At 47.8% G+C, this 22,065-nt stretch overlaps 1 protein-coding gene across 1 annotated transcript in view; it reads right to left on the bottom strand.

Annotated features, from left to right (window-relative positions):
• The window catches only part of LOC119091361 (tumor protein p53-inducible protein 11), an 81,877-nt gene that overhangs the window by 39,586 nt on the left and 20,226 nt on the right, over positions 1 to 22,065 (bottom strand). Inside the window, exon 3 of the mRNA XM_037214110.1 lies at positions 2,234 to 2,327. Within this exon, the coding sequence (XP_037070005.1) occupies positions 2,234 to 2,327 (94 nt within the window). The remainder of the gene's footprint in view (positions 1 to 2,233; positions 2,328 to 22,065) is intronic.

Below are 22,065 nucleotides of genomic sequence, written 5' to 3'. Positions count from 1 at the left end.
TGGTTTTGCCGGGGTTTCCAGTGCAGAACACCAATTTACGAGCCTGGATTCCACAAGTGACTTCACAAAACGTCTCGGCCAAGCGGCGTCGGAGTGTGGAGTGTGCATGCGATGCTGAACGCAGCACGCATTGGAATGAAAGCAGCAATTTCTTTCAAAATCAACGTTGACAAGTTAGCCCTGCATTGTCGTGTCATTGAAAATTAAATGCTTCGTTCACTCATACATAGCGCAAATCATGAGTTCATTCTCATTCTGAATAGAAGCATGACTGGGACTATAATTTTCACAAAACTGATAAATAACCAACTACCTTCAGCGATTTAAAACCATCGAGCTAGGTCCCACACTAACGATCAAGAAACGTCACAGCGTCACAAATGGCAGTCATGCTCCCCAGTGCTCGGTAACTACAGGCTGCAGCAGAGCACATGGCTCGGTAACTACAGGCTGCAGCAGAGCACGTGAGTGTCGCATGCCGCGGGTCTGCGAGGATTTGGTGCTGGATCGAGCGGGCTTCTGCTCGTGGAATTGTCAAAGATGCTATTAGTGTCAGCGTCAGTGAGTTCTGTACTGACCCAGTGTTTGGGCCACATCGTTTTACGTTGTCTTGCTATGCTGCTTATCCCCGCTACTGTCGATCACTGATTTATGGACTTGAAATAACGACCATAGCATGGAAAAGACGCGGAAATACGTTTGCGTCATGTTTTGTGGTGGTGGACACTTCTGCGCAACACAATGATCCACCAACCATGTACCGGGATACGCAGTCTGACGGTGGATATGTTTACCTGACCAGAACCGTCAGGCCATCACCGCCGGCAAAGACAGCGGCCAATGCGAGCGGTCCATTGATCTGAGCGCAGCCTGGTATCTCTCTCGGCCCATTGATCTGAGCGCAGCCTGGTATCTCTCTCGGCCCCGACCGCAGCCAGCTTTCAATATATCGAACACAGGCTAATTTAACTTGAAAAGCTAGTTCATCTCGCACTGTTATTTTTGGAGTCAAAATGGGACCACCAAAGCTGATGAATCGTTCTTAGAAAAATAGGATACTCATTCAACAGCACCTCATGAATGCGGCCACCCAGCATACACCAGTTTCGGTCACTGACGCTGTTTCCGGCCAAGCATAAATACGAATAAAAGATAATGCTAATTGGATGAGCAACATGATTATGTATGTAAAGACCACTTCAGATGACAACCGAAACTGGACGAAACAGCTGCGATGTATTAACTGACTATTTCGAAATCTCATTATGACCTGCAATATTTACCTTTTTTGAAAAAAATATACTGAAACCTCAGACCAGTCATTCAGGTGGATCTGCTGCCAAACAACGTCACGACAGGCTCCATGTTGGAGAATTCACCTAAATTACTCGACCAAGCCACGTTCCAACCACTTTCCCTTACACACACACACACACAAATACGTCAAACAAACTCCGGACATTATAAGCTCCATATCACTGCAATCACTGTTATAATCTTAAAATATGGAACATTCCGTTTAAGACATGACCTGCAAGGTAATGACGTTATCAACCATCAATCCGCTCGTTCCATGCCGCAAAAGCCGTCCTAGCGGAATAACTGCAGCAGAAAAGTGAGAAAGCTTGCTGCGCCCCACAATCACCGATTTAGCAGTCTGGAATCTTTTGGCGGCTGCTTGCCACATCATCTTACATTGAAAATTGTTCCTAATTGAGGCATATCACTAACATTTTGAAGTGACAAAACGGATTCGGCTTCAGGCGTCACCCCGTAAACGCTTCATAACGCTGCGGCGATGACAAAAGATGCTTGGGGTAATTTCAGAGGTTGCCCCAACTCCGGTTGGCGCCGGAGTAAAACCTCTCGATGATGTGGTGGCGGATAAGTCTGTAAGAGCGTGTCGGCATCGAGACAACTTTGCGTCCACAAGCCTACGAGCCTACCAATACTAACCACACGTCGTCAACGCCCCATCTTTTCCGCATAAATTAAATCAGCAATCCCCAACATTAAATACACAGATGAGTAAACTACAGATTATTCGGAATTATGTACTTAGGGTGCAAAGCACCCCTGCAAATGCCTGTGTAGATTATTACTTCCGGCAAAAACGTTTCAAGAGGTTTGCGCATTCATAACAAAATACCCGCTGCACATCGTCACGTACAATATTGCCGGCCTTAGAGCGCATTAGAGCGTATAGATTAGAGCGTGTAAGTCTGCGACTGACCTTTGACCGATGGACATCGCCGTTGTCTGTCGCTCCGACGCCCAGCACCTTCCGCGTCTTCAGACGACTGTGCAGGTCCCCGCTACTGTGCTTTCTGTAATCACAAGCAGTCTGCATGAACAGCCAGCGGAAAAAGACAACGCATTGTGGTAAGCGGTAAACATCACCTGTTGCCTTGGGTTAGGATTCTAAAACACGTTTCTGTGATGATACACTACTTTCATAGGACCAATGTTTCTTTTGATTTAAGTTTTCGTGAAGTGACCAAGATTTCGGCTTTTTTTTGCGTCGGTCCCGGGCATTTATCACGGTCATGTCAATGATTTGTGGATGTCACTGAGCTGTCAAGACTTCGAGACACCCTGCAAAACCTCAAAACTAGTGCTAATGTCAGAATTCCTGAACTGTTTTAGGCTCCAACGGTCGTTTCAGGTCTCTGCTTACCTCGGAACATATTGCTTTATTTAGCATGCTAATCTCAAGCTCCTGCATTCAACTTTGAGGCCTTTTGGCCATCACGGAACTGTACAGTGACAAACTCCTTTCTCGAGCCGAGAGAATCGATCGCCTGGATGCTTTCAGAGCTCCTGGACGCTGCTGGTGTCCGCCCAGCACCTTTGGGATTCGTGGCTGTCTTGCCTCCCCATAGCCCATTCAGACTGCTCTACAATAATCTCCAGGGCCGGCTGTCCCCGGACCTATGCCATCTAGAGATGTTATGTCGTGCTCTGTATTGTGACGCTGATGTAAACTGCTCGCCCATCCGTCCTCATCCCAGTCAAGCCACGTTTAAGTTCGGCCCCTTGGGCCATGAAGAGACCTGTGATCCAATGGAGTTCTGCAGGTACATATCCGACTCCTTGGGCCATGAAGAGACCTGTGATCAAATAAGAGTTCCGCTGGTGTATGTCCGACTCCTTGGGCCGTGAAGAGACCTTTGATCCTATGAGAGTTCTGCAGGTGCATGTCGGACTCCTTGGGCCGTGAAGAGACCTGTGATCAAATAAGAGTTCCGCTGGTGCATGTCGGACTCCTTGGGCCGTGAAGAGACCTGTGATCCAATGAGAGTTCTGCAGGTGCATGTCGGACTCCTTGGGCCGTGAAGAGACCTGTGATCCTATGAGAGTTCTGCAGGTGCATGTCGGATTCCTTGGGCCATGAAGAGACCTGTAATCCAATGAGAGTTCCGCTGGTGCATGTCGGACTCCTTGGGCCGTGAACAGACCTGTGATCCAATGAGAGTTCTGCAGGTGCATGTCGGACTTCCTGGAGTCACAATGACACTGCCATCGCTTCGATGCAAAGGATGCCTCAAGAACGTCTCAGTCGATGCCTTGCACAGCTTCGTACGGCATCTTGGTCATTTTGGGGAAATATTGCGGGGTCAGGTGTACACCTGTTGCAGCTTACAATAATTCCCAGCGTAGTGAGCTTGCATGACTGTTTTCGCTCATTTCGCAATGATGCCTATGCTAAGCTGCAATGTGTGGAATGGTCACTTGGTGCGTGCACACCAGCAGATGGGACGTAACTTACACGTGTGGAATGGTCCCTCGGTGCGCGTGCACCAGCGGATGGGACGTAACTAACACAACGTGTGGAATGGTCACTTGGTGTGCGTACGCCAGCGGATGGGACGTAACTAACACATGTGGAATGGTCCCTTGGTGCGCGTACGCCAGCGGATGAGACGTCTCTAAGACAGAATAAATCAGTACATTCACATCATTAGGGCTCCTGTTTCGTTTGCCGTAGACTGTATTGGAGCCCAGCCCCCTTCATACTGACCCTTTTTGAGACCATTTAAATGAACCAGTATTTGCCACCTTTTCTGTTTTACCTGGAAAAATCTGCACATCATTTTGCAAAGCTATAAGGACTGTTAAGTTGCTTAAATTGTTACGTGCATTTGCGAGGAACATTGTGCACATATGTAAGAGGGCAGCAATATCATTATGCTTTATTCCTCGTAGAAAAACCAAAAGAATAGAAATATAGACGCACCGATATTTCGGTAGCACGCCTTTGTCGAAACAAATGGCAGAATGACTTCTGCCATTCGTTCGATAGTAATATTTGAAACAGGTAGTGCCAGCAAATAGCAAAAGACCCACGGTAGGTGAGCTAGAGTGGTGGGCAGCAGAGGGGCAGGGGTCCGGTCTTCTATACTGCTTCTCGCTGAGCTAGAGTGATGGGCAGCAGAGGGGCAGGGGTCCAGTCTTCTATACTGCTTCTCGCTGAGCTAGAGTGATGGGCAGCAGAGAGGCAGGGGTCCAGTCTTCTATACTGCTTCTCGCTGAGCTAGAGTGATGGGCAGCAGAGGGGCAGGGATCCGGTCTTCCATACTGCTTCTCGCTGAGCTAGAGTGATGGGCAGCAGAGGAGCAGGAGTCCGGTCTTCTATACTGTTTCAAGCCTTAGCCGCCAGTCATCGTGTGCCACTTGTAGGCCTAAGTAAGCGTGTCGTGTGCCACTTGTGGGCTTTAATAAATGTATATTGCCGCATGATAATTTGCTTTTATTGTCTAAGCATGCATTCCTAGATGGCAATGGGTTTCTTTTTTGGGAATATGAAACAAAGATAAAAAAATATTACTTTTAGCTTGACGGTGTGCAAAACATTTGCTGTTTTCAGGAGGCTTAAATACAGTGGGTCAGAGCCAAGAAAAATGTTTAGTTAGTATATATTCGTTAATTGTGATTACACTAAGCCCAACATGCTTTAGAAACCTGCATGTTACTTACCATACAAAAACAACAGATAATTCATGTGAAGCGCAAGGAACGGAACAACGGACAACACCAGTTTGCAGCTGAACCGAGAAAAATTGTGTTTCAGACAACTGATATGCGTCAATGGCGCACAACAGCTAGGACCAGAGAGCTGCGATTCGATCAGTTTTGTTTTGGTGCCGCCCTCGCCTTCGGGCGCAGGAGGCCGCGCCACGGGCCTGTCGTCTGTGTGACTGCGGTGTAAACAAGACGTCTTATGCTCGGCGCGCACGGGCCGCTGGCCGCAGACCCGTACACCTCGGGCGGTTGGAGCAGACCCGTACACCTCGGGCGGTTGGAGCAGACCCGCAGACCTCGGGTGGTTGGAGCAGACCCGTACACCTCGGGCGGTTGGAGCAGACCCGTACACCTCGGGCGGTTGGAGCAGACCCGTACACCTCGGGCGGTTGGAGCAGACCCGCAGACCTCGGGCGCCCGGAGCAGACCCGTACACCTCGGGCGGTTGGAGCAGACCCGTACACCTCGGGCGGTTGGAGCAGACTCGCAGACCTCGGGCGGTTGGAGCAGACCCGCAGACCTCGGGCGCCCGGAGCGGACCCGCGCACCAGACTCCCGGCACTTCGGTGCGGGAAAATGCACGACAGTCGCCGGCCAACTTCATATCCGGCGGCACTCGGCTGGCCATTCGGCAGCGGAACATTTCCCCGTCGCATTCCGGCGACGGAATCGGCCGTCCGGCCCACCTGAACCTGTTCTGTTCACGCGCACTGGGTGGCGTTTCACGGCTGAATGGCTGCGTGCTGTTCCAGCATTGCATTGTGTGAGGCGGGTGAGCACCCGTGTCCGGCTGGTACACATGGCAGCGGCAGAGAGCATTGGGTCGATGGCTGATGGATACTGCCGTATAGATATGGCCTGAATCTGGATCAGAACGGTTCAATCGGCAGGGCTTACGAAATATAAGCTTGGGTGGACTTTTTACTTCTTTGAGGGGATGGGTGCCTAACAACAAGTTTCGAACACAAATGGCTGGCGTAATTGAAGTGTGAGAATTGAACTGACCTTGAGCATTGTCCAAAATGTTAATCAAGTCTTACATTTGCATGTAAGCGCACTTACGGCACACACACACACACACACACACACACACACACACACACACACACCAATCAGAGTGTCAAACTTTTAGAGACGCCCGACGCAAAACTTCTTAACTTTCGTAGCGGTCGTTGTACTATTCGGTTGAGCGCAGCGGTCGGTCGGGGTCACAGTAGACATGAACGAGATCACGGACAAAGCCCGTGACGCGGCGCTCGGCAGCAGGGCATGCCGCGCAAAGTTCAGTAAGACGACGATTCCCATACCATACAGCATGCGACCGCATCACAATGGAACGAACAAAGATGCCAACCATCGTGAGCTTCCAAAGTAGCACAAGCACCGAGCTTCGAGCGAAAGGAATTCATGATTAAAACAATAGCCCACGATACTTATGTCGATGTGTACGTTTGTTGAGTGTTCTGCGTATAAGAGCCAATTTAATGAATGGAAACACGATCTGAGCGTCCAAAGACAGCTTTGAATTGGTCAGACAGTTGCCAGATGTAAACGACAGCGCAGCGGCAGACGCCAAACTTCCGCGAGACCTCACAGAAACGGTACATGACCAGCAACAGCTGTGCGATATGGTGTTGGTAGTAGAGTGGTTTCATAAATCACACAGACATCCCAAAGGGCACTAGAGGAAATTGAAAGCGCAGCAATGAACCTATTCCTGCTGGAGAACGGGTTTGTCTGATTTTGCTTGCATTGCTCTTACCATTACGATCGGGCAACAGTAAATGCGACCTTTTCAATAATTAGCGGTCCTTATTCAACAAAATGTGCGGCAGTAATGAAGCATAAAGCAACCTATCCAACAACCAGTGGCCTTTTCTTTGATGAATTAAAGCGATTCGCTGAAATGACGGACGCAGGGTTTCGTTTCGGATGCTTGTGTGTGGGGGCGGGAGGGGGGAGGGGCGGCACACAACATTGTCGGTCCCCTAGAGTTTTGGGTCCCCTCCAAAAAAACTTCCATGTTCCGGCCCTTAAATCATCAGATTCTGATGCATATTGCCTTGTATATGAGAAACCATCTTACGGTGCGAAACCCCAGAAAACTAGCGTGCCATGTAGACACATGCATGGAGCTTGTTCATTTCCCCCAGATCATGATGGATCCTGCCATTTTGAGGCTAGTGTTTAGAAAAAGAACTTCAAAATGACGTCAAGTTGGCTGCTAAATACCATCAAAATCAAGCACATACTTGATTCCTGGCACATGTACGGCCAGCCGGCTAGTCGATGTCATCAGCTCATGGCTGATGACTAATCTGGAAGTTTTGCATTGACTGTTAGGAAGATGTAAAAACTATCCAAAATTCAAAATTCATTACGAACATGATCCACAAGCACAAGAAGCGTCCCAAATGCAATAACCAACGGAAATGAGATATACATCGCCGGCGGCGCGTAAAATCATGTTTGGCTATTGCGCACAGAAATTCATCGGCGCATATCCGACTGCTGATCTGAACCTAGTGCGCCAAGATAAATCACAGCAATCAGCTTCATCTGATCCTGCAGTCTAGAACTCCTGCACATAAAGTAATGGAAGCGAAACGCCTGGCACTCGTAAGCACATGCAGGGTTTTCGGCAACAGAATGAGATCTATCTGACCCCATGAGAGGAGCTCACGACCAATGTTGAGCGTCAGCGAGCGATCAAGAGCGTCGCGGCCGATTCAGATTTAGGCCCCGCCAACAGTGTAGGCCCTTCAATAATGTGGGGGGAACCCAAGGCCAGTATGGACGGGACCTGAGCGAACGACGTTGACACGCTAGGTCAACAGAGCCCTTAGTCAACAGTATATTGTTCCCAGAGCATACGAGGAAAACCAAAGACCAACGTGGTGGGCCCCTGCACCATCGGGAGTGCTCTGACAGGCTGCCATATGAAACCCCGGCCAGAACACAGCACTCTCTGAACAAAGGAAAATCCCCTAAGATCAGTGTACATGAAGTAATGCCCCTGTGCGATGAAGATTGCCCTGGCAGGTTAACAGACGGGTCAAGACGGCAGAAAAGGGTGATGCCAGCAATCTATGTACAAGCAAGCAATGAGCCTGAACTGAGCTGAATCCACAAATTTAGAACGGCTACATAAGTTACGAACTGAATCGGATCCCACAATCTGTGAGTCGGCCCTGAGCCGGCTAAAAAAATTGAGTCAGACCCAAGTCTGTCTCTGAGCAAATGAAAGAGCATTTCGTCACAATACGATATATAATGTGTTTTTCCGCCTTCGGATACCCCAGTGGTGTATCTCATACATGATGCTCTCAAGTGCAGCGATTACTCTGCTAGATTGCTGGTTTGCTAGATTGCTAGATCGCTATTCACTAGGTTAGCGACCATTATCCTTTTCGGAAGAGTGAAACGGTTGCACTGTCTTTGAACGTCATAGATAAAATGTCAGATCTGAATATCAAATACTGTCAAATCCTTTTCTCGGTTTTTGTCCACCCAAGAAGCATGATCAAAACCTAGCTGAGTCTAGAACCTTGAGTCTGCCCACGCCCTGCACGTATAAATCGGTACGCATACAGTCCAGGGCTAACTTTCACTTCATGTGGTGACAACCATGCGTGGAACTGATTTAATAACCAGAGTACCACAAATATCTTGTCAGGTATCACGGCCCTCCAGTGACAATACTTACGGCAGACTTTTGTAAAGTCCCGTGCGCCAGGATCGCCATGGATACCAATGTAAGGTCATATATAAAATGCAATTGTCGCCGGTGCCCTTTGCCATCTCGTCTACATATCAGTCACCTTTTAATGTCTCCAGTGATCACACTGGTCTCTTCAACACTTGTCACATCTTTATTCAAGATATATGATCAAGCCACGCCATCCAAGACGCAGCAGATCTGGACCAGATCTCGCCAGGACGGGGCTCGGGGAAACATGACGTTTGGAAGTGAAGTTTGAGAGCAGCAATGTCTGAAATGTGACATCTTACATTACCCTGGGGCTTGGATAGTTAAACCAGGTGAAAAATCGTGTTTTTTAGGGGGAGGGAGGTTAGCCTCAGGAGCTGCCACATATGGGAGGGACTAAACGGCCAATCAAACCTGTTGACAACCCCATGCTCCGGGCCTATGACCCCGATCGACTCCAAACCTTCGCCATTTAATGCCGTTTAGTCGATAACCTATTAATTTCAGAATAAAGCAGCCTTGTGTCAGGTCAAAGGTCACCATAAACACCAACAACCGGAAAAGGGTTGAAGACAAATCCATGCACCAAACCTATGGCACTGATCAGCATGAAACCTTTACCAATATATGCGCCATAGTTGATATCCTAGCCTTTCGCCATGGTCTGAAAGGATAGGACATCGAAATATGCTACATCAATTGGCGAATATTTCATGCCGATCAGTGCAATAGGCTCGGAGCAAGGGGTTGTCCCCAACCAATCTTGGCCGTTTTTGGCGGTTTTTTTTTGCACGTTTGCGATCTAGAGGGCCTAAATCCCTCTAGTTCGGTAGCTACATACCCATGAAGATGTGCAGACTATTTCGTGCAAACTATTTCAAGATTTCGCAAGCATCGATCACGCCATAATAACGTCATCCAAAGCCTGCCAATCCAATAACCACGCGGCGTTGAAGATAAAGAAAACTATAATTGCCAATTCATTTATATATATATATATATATATATATATATATATATATATATATACACATTTATGTATATATGATATAATATATGATATCCAATTATATCCAATTCCAATTATATAATATATTATATGCAAGTCATATATATATATATATATATATATATATATATATATATATATATATTATACCTGATTCGAAAACGGGCCCGTGGATCGCCCAATCGTGGTTATCGGTCAGCATGGTTATTAGACATTTTAGGTGACTTGCAAGGAATGAAAGCCAGAGTATTGCCAAACATCACCTGTGCCATTAACATCACCTGTGCCATTAACATCACCTGTGCCATTATTCGATAGCCAGTCAGCTATCAATGCTATCTGTTTATTAAAGAGCTTTTTCTTGAGTTTTCTTGAATTAGCCTTTGAGCTAATGTCTCAATTCAGCATTTTAAGGCTCACTTAATGATTATTTCAGTGTGGTTGGTTTCCAATCCGGCAAATTAGTGTGAGCTGGCAAAGCGCAAAATCTGACCGGGTCCTAAAACGTGTTTTTGTTCCAGTTCCAAATCCAACACAATCCGATCTATAACTTAACCCACAATCTGCAGATTTATCCAATCCGTAAAGATATCTATGCGTCCCTTATCCCTACGTCTGACGGTCGGCCGACATAAGACGGTTGACAGGATACCAACTCCGAGCCACACGCCCCTAGCGATATGCCGATTAAGGTCATGCAACATTTCGATGTTTTCCGTGCTTCCTGGATATCCTCGGGCCAGTAGAAATTGTCACACTTTGACAAAAACTTGAAACTTACGCCATCAGTGTTTGGAAAAATCTGAAAATGAGTTCGTACGACATTCTTAGCCAACTTAGGCCTTCTTAGGCCTGAGGACAGCCGTGCAAGTCTTAGACCTCTCTGAGCAATGGTTACCAATTCATATCCTCGGACATTCTCGTGAGGTCACGGGCGGTCACAGGTATCTTTGGCGGTCCATAACGTGAAGCCGGATGATCCAATTAACTTGCGTATCAAATTTGCAGCTATTTTTTACATTTTGCCTTGTAACCCCACAATGCCTTTTCTGTGACCTACCTAGACAGGTAACATACCAGAAGCTCTGTTTATAGCCCACGCCCACTCAACTTTGGCACGCTGTACAGAGCCAGGACCAAAAGATGGGTTCTTCCCACAAGCTGCGTTTTGATCTTCGCAAAAACGCATATGAATGACGCTGGGAACGCCACCTCTGTCTATCTCCGGACTGGACAGGGATATCGAGATGCGGCAAACGAGACTGAAATGAATCGACGATTTTGAGCACGAAATATAATACAAGTTTCTGATCCAAGGCCAAAGTCGAGGTTGTGCATAGAAGACGTCACTTCCACAAAAAATGTACGATTTTTGTCATTTGCTCTCATTATCACCACTTGATCACCACGCGCACAGCGAAAGCCATCGATCATTGAAGGATTGCCCTCCGTTCAGCCGGACATTGCTCTCCTATTCAGCTGAACTCAAAACGAGGTCGCTTTGGGTCACAAAGCACACATTTCGGAGTAAGGAAGCTTTGTACCATGGTTACTGCTGCGTCACTGATCATACAAAACACAGCGTCACCATGGCGCAGGTGCTGCGCATTGCCACACTGCTGTGTTTTAGAACTTCGGATAGCAGAACCTCCACTTTCATCAGTAATGGATGTTACGCATGGCGGTGCGGGAAATTATTACCAATTACATAATCAATTAAATTAAATCTAAACATGCATCTTATACTCATGACTTACTGAAATTATCAGCAACATTATTTATATTTTATCATTACAATTATACCGCTCAATATCAAAATCACTCACTGCTTACTATGGTATCGACTTGAGGCGCCAAAAGCGTCCTTCGGATAAACAAATCCTGATGGCTTAGAACCCGTATCAGCAACTGCTGAACAAACTCGACAGCCACATCTCATTCATGTTTTGTTGCTAACCGCTGCGTGGAAAATTGGTCGCCCAACATCTCTGCCGTTGTATCTTCCCGTTTTACTGCGACCTTCCGCCCCTGGTCCCTGGGCAGCTCACGGATCATTCATCCGGATCATCATGGTCAGGTTGCTGGGCGAGAATGAGTGGATCCGCTGCGCGATCTCTACTGTGACAGCCCTTACCACCAACCGGCCACTAAGCTCGATTGCCGCCTCGGTCCTCTTTACTTGTGGAAGATACAGGAACTTGATAGCCCTGACAGACGGTGTCTAAAAGAAACTGATGCAGGAGTTCTAGGATTTGCACAAGCGTCTCCACAGCCTAGGACTATTTCACAACTGAATATGAGATAGGAAGGAAAGACTTTCATCTCGTGGTTTTTCATCATTAGTAGCCACCCTTGAGGATGAGCACAGCTGGAAATATTGAGTAACGCCAGTATAATCAACACTTAAAAACTACGATGTCGTTGAACTAGTGCCCCCTGGTATGTTAAAGGTCGTTTACTCATCATCATACCTTTCAACTCAAAATACAATTCCATTTTCAGATTCTTTGAAGACGCGACTATCCAAAACCTTGGTTAATTGTCATTCATCGAGTTATCCAAACAAGGCACAGGGTGTTTTGAGACTGAGGTAACGCCATGGCAATGCATCAGTGACGATATGCTCCAATGGATATAGCGGTGCGGCAGATATTAGACCAATTACCCATCGAACACGCCCTCATTTAGATGAGCACAATATTAACTATTTCCGGCATGGGAAGATGCCTATCTCGAGAGCTCCGGCGCCTCAGTTTTCCTCAGTATCATCAGGCCGAGAAGATGAACCATCAAAGGTCACGCCTTCCACTGCACTGTCGCAAGGCATCTATTCAAATTTCCTCAGTATTATCAGGCTGAGAAGATGAACCGTCAAAGACCACGCCTTCCACTGCACTGTCGCAAAGTATATATTCCATTCACAACCAATCCTCGTCTCAAATCAGGGTTACAGTAGCTCCATGGTCTCACTGGTTGTCTGACAGACCAGATATACGAGATTCGATTCCCGGCGGTGCCCGCCTTCACGTCAACGTGGGAGGCATGTTACGTACGCCATATAGCCACAGCAGCGAGACTGTCGCAAAGGCCCAATGACGAAGCAACCTCATTTCAGATGGTGATCTGCGCTTTAAAGGTGTATCCATATAAGCAAGGACTGTAAAGCTGTCCGCAAATCCTCGTAATCGCCTCACCTACCCAGCAAGTTGTCCTGCTCACGCACGGACCACGGCGCCAGTAATATGCACCAGCTTGCTACCAAGGCCAAGGAAACGTTTGCGAGTACCTGAGGCCGATTTATGCGCCAACATCGACTGTGTGCGGGTGGATCACTCATGCCTCGCATACGCCAACACTAACAGAGAACAGGAGTCATGAGTGCGATTTCCTCAAGATAAACCATTCAAGACCACCGCGCACAATGACCTACCAAAAATGTCCAGGCTCCATCCCGCTGCCGGTAAACATGCACCCAAATCTGCGAGATGAGGGCAGTACTCCTCCATTTTTCACTTCAGGTTATCTATCAGCAGAACCTCATAGGAAGTAAAACCCACTTGAGCATTACACTCCTATGTTATGAATAAACACCAACACGCGAAAATAGTGACTGTTTCGAATCCCGCCTGGGGCGTCGTCGACAGTCCGCCTGTCCGCGTTCTACTCACACGCCGTGCTTGAGGTCGAGCGCGGCCGACTCCATGGTTTTTGCGGCCGCGCGTGGCGCCGCTCGGCGCTAGGTGGCGCGCCGTCCGGCCGCCGAGTCCGACAGGTACTGCCCGCCCGCCCGCCGCTGACAGCGCAGCCTTCCGGCGGCGCGCGAGCCACCCGACTGGGCGACGTCCGCGGCCGACGGTCGTCCCCAGCCCTGCGGACGCGCATCCGGTGTCCGTCCCCAGCCAGCGGACCGGCGGTACCGGTACACCCGCAGACAGCGGACTGCCGATCAGCGTTCGGTGCTAGCGACGCTCCTGACCCAAGGCCCTTGTCTGCCAGTTTCCGTCCAAGCGTTTCGAAGTCATGGCATCCTGTCGCCCGACATTTGGTCGTCAGCCCCAGCAGGGGGCCATAGCATTGGGTGGCTTTCTCTACAGCCTGCCCAGGCTCGTTGTTCTCCCCCAGGCGGCGGATCAGCGTCCAGCAGAAAAGTTACACCCACCAGGTCGGCGGCCAAATAGGCATCATTAAGCGGGACGGGCGTACCGATGAACTGCTGAACCCATCAGAGCGTGAGGCCCGTACGAGCGCCGGACGTGCGCTGGCGGGCGCGCGGCGGGCAGGTCTAAACCGGACACGTCCACTGAGCTGGCCGGGAGGGGATGGGGGAGGGGGGGGGGAGAGGCGTGCAGGCGAGCGAACACGGATGCAGGCAGGCAACGGACAGTCACGGCGAGAGATCCGAGCGACTCAACGGCGGCCAGCCGGCCAGAGCAGCGCTGCAGAATTTCATGACGTCAGCGTCATGCCCCGACTGCGGACACCAGCCCCCACCCTGCCCGGCGTCCGTGTGACCAGCGCGCTAAGTATTCAGAGAGATGACCGGTGCCATGTACTCAAGAACTAGGGAGGGGTGGGGCGTGATTGACTCGAACTAGGGAGGGGTGGGGCGTGACTGACTCGAACTAGGGAGGGGTGGGGCGTGATTGACTCGAACTAGGGAGGGGTGGGGCGTGACTGACTCGTTCATTAGTTCACAAAAAGCTGACTTGAAGGGAAAAATCCTGCTTTGAGGAAAAATCACACCTGTGAGGCTAGACAATTTTAACCGACCAAATGAAAGATAATGAGGTAAGATTTGTGTTGCATCTGTGACCAAAGTATTCCCAACAACGCCAGTATTATGCCTGAACAATAGCCACAATAAGCGGGGCCACACGGCTGTATGGTTTTCGTGGTTCAGTCTATCCCGACTTATGCCACCGCGTCTTGCATGCGAGATTGGTTTAGGAAAGAGTGGATACATGTCTTACCCACAATTTCGCCTGGCCGTCTAAGCATTTCGATAAACACATTTGTGCACACACTTTTTATCCGCCAGGCTCTGTTAGGCTCGAAGTGATGCGGGGTCTGGTCGTCCAGAGATGTGTCCAGTTTCGACTCATGTTCTTCAGTGTCTTTAAGCAAATTTGAATGTAAAAAATGTGAAAATGAATTTGAACTGAATCTGAAAGTATCTCGTTTTGATTGCATTAAATTGAATTGGAAAACATTTATTTTACGTGCTACACCAAAGTAAGGTGAAATTGTGTTTATTTTCCAACGATACACAAATACGTTGACGATGAAACAATTTGCATGCAGATGGCTTATAATTTATACAGCCCGCTGTTTCAAGAACTGGGTTTAATGCTGTTGAAAAATACATGAGCCTGCGATCAGCGGTTGCAAAGACATTCGCCTCTGGAGGGCGTGCCGGCGTTCCCGCGCCGGCCAAGTCGACAATGATGTCATGTTCGAGTACGCCTGCTCGGCTCGCAGCCTCGACCGTAATAAGTGTACTGCCAGACATCCAACAATCTGGGAGACCGCCCACACTCAAGCCTCCCACTAGTCAATATTACTGTGTGCACGAGAAATTCATCTGAATGAAAATCTGTCGCCTTCGCTTAATAAACATGACTTCAGTTTCAAACTCGAATAAAATGCAACAAATAATCCGCACAATTCACTGTATTTCGGCAAAGATGTCCTCTTCAGGGTAATTATGAAATATTTTTACACCATACAATATAGTGCAAAGCCTTACAAGACTTCGGAATGTGGTACGTATATGAAAACACTTAAAAAACAACGGGACCCCGCATGACGATACCATGAAGAACTGATGGCAATACAGACGTCATACATGTAGCGAGTAGCCGTGCCAGGGCAATCAAAGACATACAAAAGCAGTGTAGTGAGAACCATGTTGGGAAGGTAGCCTGAAAACAGCTGATTCGCGATCTTAAGCCTTCCATAGGCAGAAACGATACCAGATGGTAGGGCAGCCCTGTGGACGTCAGCACCCTGCTTTGTATGTGCTGAATTGCCGTTGTATGTCTGTCTGTTATGCTTTGCTTCGCGTTGTATCACCATCTGTTCTTCATAGCAATGTCATGGAATATGCCGCTGCTCACAGTGTACGAAATGCTTGAAAGGGTAGGCTTAACCAGCCTGTTATAATTCCTGGGTATAACAAACTTTTACATGACGTGTTCTCATAAACGTCCTGCGCGCAGGATTCCTGTCTTTGAATTCTATTTTATTGTTCAACATAAATAGCCTGACAACGACAGCAAAAACAGTAGCAGCCAACAGCAACATATTTCTTGTATTTGGTTTCAGTTCGGAGCTGATGTCAGAAGTGCGCGGTGTGAGGTTTAGTCATGACGTGAGGTTTCCACGAAGCATCTCAGAGGCAAACACAAGTGTAACAGCTTATAACACGCGGCATCAGAAGTAAGGTGGGGATGATGGTCTGCGCTCTCTTTTTTGACGTCAGAGATGAAAACTTAAAATGTTCGCTGTCTGCTGGTGCTTTTGTTGTTTTAAACATGAACCCTACAACATGGAACAGACAAAATTGGTGCCATCAGTCAAAGTCAGCTATTAGTTTCGTTGTTACTTATAGCATTGGCGACACTTTGAGACTGATGTCAATGCTTAAAACGCCCTTCACATATGATCACAGCTCTCTACGTAAAACGTATTGTAATTTGATGTCGCTGTTATGATGCATGACTCGGAACTTGTGTTTGCATACGCGACACTGAATAACGCAAAAACACAACATGCTGCATAGGGCTTCGCATCGGGTGCAACAGTAGCCACCAACCTACGGAGCACGCGGCTATCGACAACAGTAGCCACCTACCTACGGAGCACGCGGCTATCGACAACAGTAGCCACCTACCTACGGAGCACGCGGCTATCGACAACAGTAGCCACCTACCTACGGAGCACGCGGCTAGCGACAACAGCGCGACCTACCTAAGGAGTAAGCGGTTGTCGGCAAAGTGCGTGTCCCGATCTCAGGAGAACCAACTCCCGAAAGCTATTTCCGTCCGAAAAGACAATGGCCAATCACCCGCGCACCTCCTTACGGTGCAGGGACCGCCCGCCGGCGGCCGCCGCCGGTCGGCTCGACTGCACATACTCGACAGCAGGCTAAGGGCTGTCACGCGCTCTGTTCTGATGCATTCGAACGCAGGTCACGATCTGCCGCTTTTAAATTGGCGCCACTGCCCAAGTAATGTTTGTAAGGCCTGCCATGTCTTATCGTCGTCCGACGAATATTAATGACATTCCGTACATATTTTGTGTGTAAATAGAGAATGCGACTCATGCCATCACTCCTCATGATTACCAGTACTCACAGCTACCTCAATATTCTCATTCAACAGCTACCAGAGGAAAGAGGTACCAGGTGCCAGTGGAAAGAGTGGTGGCCAGGAATGGTTAAAGCCGCGATTTTGTTTCGGCGACACGGCGGCGGACGCCGTGAATCCAAAGCATGGCACATTAGAGGCTCAACAAACATGAATCTCGTAATTCCTCCAGTGAAGAAACAGCATGTCAACAGCTTGCGAGAGCTTCCTGACGGTTTTTGGTACTTGGGAGCTCCCGGAGCACTGCCAGGCTCGGCCCCGGGTGCAGCCAGATCGATTCATGCCACTGTGATGGCGCCGCCCGCAGTCGAGCTCCGCAAGACAACACACGCTCTAGTTCCCACTCCAATGTCAAAGCCACCCCCTCAAACGACAGGTGGTCTAACTTTTCATCAACTCCGCTGGACATAAACTGCTTGCGCATCCATAACGCCGACCTCTTGATGCTACTGTGCTGTCAGCGCGAGCTTACTCCCGATAATAGCGCCACCTATAATAAAGCACCGCCTTATTAGCGTCATCTACCACAGTGCACAACTGGAAAGCCACCTTAATGCACGCAACTTGATGTGAGCAGCCGAGGGAGAAACGGCTGCATCCACCATTCGGAGGGCACCGTTCGATGACCCAGAACGGAGATGAAACCTGTGAGGCAAATTGCTGTGCAAAATTTGTATGCACATGATCCTACTCCATTTTTTGATAAATCCTCGGAGTGGATCAGCAGTCACATACAGCAAGACAACTAGCCGGGATTCTACAAAACGACAATGGCCTTGCACTCAGGTACCGCCACGGTTACTGGCATATTCTGCCAGCTTTTAAGACTCCAAAATATGCCATTATATGCCACTACATCTGAGACCCAAAAGAGCGCGGTACGGCTGATGATTACACCCAGCCCATTTACGCGTCACACATTGCCCAGCACCGCGATATGTTTACAGAGCTGGATCCGGTCTGATTTTGACTTAAACTGTGCACACCCAGTGCCACGAACATGGGCCTCGAAATGCCAAATGTTCAATGAATTTGCTTTGCACTGTTTCACGCCACCATAGCATGGGAACGAACAGTTCGTCACTGCCAGCGTGCGGTTAGGAGATTCCAGGAACTGTGCTGTGGGTAATGCCGAACGTGGACACACACACACACACACACACACACACACGCACGCACGCACGCACGCACGCACGCACGCACGCACGCACGCACGCACGCACGCACGCACGCACGCACGCACGCACGCACGCACGCACGCACGCATGCACGCACGCACACGCACGCACACGCACACCACACACACACACACACACACATATATATATATATATATATATATATATATATATATATATATATATATATATATCCTCGCCAGACTGAAATGCCGGGTGTCCGTATCCCTACCACAAAACATTGGGAGCGGGCAACCTTGCGATCTTTTCAAAACACATTTAAGGAAGTCCTGTATTCGTGCTTTATACACGGCTTTCCAATCCTGGTGGTCCTCTACCGCGTTACACATATGCAACAGAAAATGGAACTAGAGAGACTAAGATATGCATCGATTTTATTCATATCACAACATGAAAGGACCTAATTGCATGGGATTCGGGCAATGGCATTTGGTTCATATAGATAAACGTGTGTGTCTTGTATCGTGTCTATGTGTGGGGTCTGTTGTGTCCACGTTCACTCAATTCATATCCCCCACAGATATTTCCGTGATGCAGCTGCCAAGCTCGCAGAATGTCGCCAGCAAGCCCCTGGCAGAGGAAAACGTCCCCCCCCCCCCTGTAATTTCAATCGCCCACAGGACCAATTACCAAGCGCCCGATTAGCAGGTTGTATGGGCTGTCCGAAGGTTTTGTTGACCCCGCCGTCATTCCCCGTTTTTTATTATGCGGACTGATAGCGGGTGGGTAGGTGGGTTGATGCGGCCACTCCGGCGTTCCCAAACTAACATCACCGGGACTTAGCGGAATACGCCAGTTGATGGATCCCAAAAACATCTTGTGATTGGCACTAGTTTTATTTCGGTAGGTACGTGATTATCTCCATTTTGGCTGGCCAGATGTATAATTTAAAAAAAACGCACTTATAAGCTTTACAACAGCGTGCCTACGAGACCGCGCTTTGTGGCGGCACAAAACTTTAAAAGCAGTGTTTCTCGCTCAAGTTGTCATACAGCGGTACATATTTTTACGTGTTTTGACCTTTTATTTATGATGTGTAGGCAATGTCGGCCCACCGCACGTGTTACGTGGCATCGTCGGTTGGGAATACCTCTTATGTCTCACTGCATCTAATGTTTAAAAACAACTAAGGTTTCATAACCCTCATGTACCACAACACCTACTGCCTCATAACATGATTATCAAAACACCCAATGCTTCATAACTTCTAATGTATCATAACGCCTACCGTATGTTTCGCAGCCCCTAATGTTTCATAACACCTAATGTGTCACGACAAAAACATGCGAACATGACGCTTTGATTATGGAAAATCAACGAAACTTTACAGTGTGGCTTGGATTTCTGCGCTATGACTCATAATGTGTCTCTTTGAATGTGGTCAAATGTGGAACATTCCGTTTGGCACGCGCCCGGGTGGTCGTTGGAATACACTTCGCTTGGATGGGGAATAATTTGAACTCCCGGATATCTCAAAAGCTGAGATAGCTAGATACATCAAATTCACAATGTGGGTTGGTCTATGTGTAAACTCACTTGTGCCAAAATGTACGATTTCTCGGTCATGGCCTTTGGGTCAAATAAGGAAGAACAAGGTCAAACTCAAGATCGATGTCTTAGGTGCCCCCACACCTCCTAATGCAACCGCCGTGAATCTGTAGACCACTGTTCTATGAAAAATAAACGATACTAGATTAGGGCCAGCATCCTTGCTTGACCTTCAGCAGGTCAATATGGCCAAAACCCTACGAGATGGTTCCTATTTTGCAATTAGAATAAACCTCAGGGATCACGCTAAGTGCTCTGTTCCTGAAGACAAAATATTGCCATAGGTCTTTTTAAGGTCAATAACCTACTCTGACCATTTGAAGTCCATGGAACATGTCTGTTACGGTCTCTGTCATAAGTAAATTAAAAAGAAGCAACAGAAACTAACCCATGAAGTAAGCTATCAAGTGCATTTTCCTGGTTTCTCAGGTTTCCATTCTCCTGTTTCTTCTCCGATGAATGTAACTATTACTACTGCCTTGAATAAAAAAAAACAGGTTTGTCTGGACCCTGTTCTGACCTTTTAATCTAACCGTAGGTTAATGGAATTTGCTCTAATTCTAAATTCAATTGGCTATTGCCCCCAAAACAATCTTAGATTGGTATGGCTTCGTGTAACATTCCACTGTCGCATCATATTGAACGATTCCCCAAAAACGGCCTTCGCTGACAGCCACGGCCGGACTTTGACCTTCTCTGGGTAAGCGACGTTACATTCACATCTGCAGCGACCTTACGCTATTGAAATCCCTACAGCTATGCAAAGTTTGCACCATTCGGAAATCATTCTAAAAAAGTTTGGGGTCAAATCAACCATGCACTCAACCGAGCGCTTGTTAACGGGAATGCTCCACCTTTGAAAATATTAAAGCAAGCATCAGATGTGATGAAACAGTCTCAGCTATAGCTTTGGTATTTCTTACGTGGAAAAAGCTGCTGTAGATAACACAATTTCTCTTTTTAGTACACATGCTTCTCCATGTATTATTGCTTAATTGCGTTATGGAACGTTTTTATGACAGCACCCATTTGTAGGTCTCCACTTCCGAGATGTGGCGCGCGGCAGTGCTGGATATGGGCCTCACCAAATATCGTTAGTTAATCGTATTTTGGCCCTTTCTCGTGGTGTTCTTACATATTTATCCATGAGTTTAAGATGCTTACTTGCATTCCCATACTGGGTAATAGCGCTTGCCTTAGGTTATTCGATTACAAGTCACATGTCCATAACACCTTGGAAAAACGTGCAAATTCTTGCATTATGTAGCACAAAACGTAAGTCGTGTTGGGACCCTGTATACCTTGCAAAGCGTTGCTTGAGAGCCAGTTACCGGTCGTGATGTCTGGAAACCGTGCTCACAAACAGCAGATATTAACGACTCGATAATTGTATGTTTCTTGGCTTTGAACGCCGCACGGGAAGTGGAATGACAGGATTTGAGTAACGTTGTTATGGCGTCTTGGAAGCCTGGGCATCTTGAAAGCCTTGAGTCATCTTGAGTCTTGAATCTCAAGTCATCTCGAGTCTGCACGAAACAATTTGCACATCTTTGCGAGCATATAGTTTAGAAACTACCGCAGAAACTACCCAAAACCACAGGTTTTAGGTCCTAGGAAGAACAGGGCTGTGAAGTGCACCGAGGGCTCTTCAAGATGGCTGTTTTGCTTCAAAACTCTATACACATGTGGAGCACTACCTTTAACCCGCGCCTAGCCGGGAAAAGTTACCTGTTCCCCCTGCGGCCTTCGAGCACAGGGCAAAAACGAGCGCTCGTAGCAGATTATCCATCAATTCCAAATAATCAATATTAATTCGTCCAAATTATCCATCAATTTGGCATCTTATATGTAGATTTGACATTTTAATTTCTGAAGATCAATGACCTAGATCAAGTCATAGGTGCAATCTATACAAATTTTGACCACACATAACTTTTATGTGGGTCATTTGCTCTTGTTCAAACTGACTAAAGTAATAGAGCTTGATAATGCCTACAATTTGTCAATCTAATATTTTTGGCAGCACGTGCGAGGTCGGTGACCTGAAGTCCGGTCGACTTCGCCATGATTCCATAAAAGTGCAAATTTGTACACATTTCGTATAGTTTTGGTGTTTTTATGAGGTACTAATTCACATACAAAATCATGACATGACCACAGAGCACATGGCCTTAGCTCAAGTCATGACCTCTCTCTCTCTCTCTCTCTCTC

The sequence above is a fragment of the Pollicipes pollicipes genome, unplaced genomic scaffold, assembly GCF_011947565.3.
Source record: "Pollicipes pollicipes isolate AB1234 unplaced genomic scaffold, Ppol_2.1 Scaffold_3447;HRSCAF=4054_pilon_pilon_pilon, whole genome shotgun sequence".
NCBI lineage: Eukaryota > Metazoa > Arthropoda > Thecostraca > Pollicipedomorpha > Pollicipedidae > Pollicipes > Pollicipes pollicipes.
The sequence above is the reverse complement of the archived record's forward strand: the minus strand, read 5'-3'. Positions and strand labels throughout refer to the sequence as shown.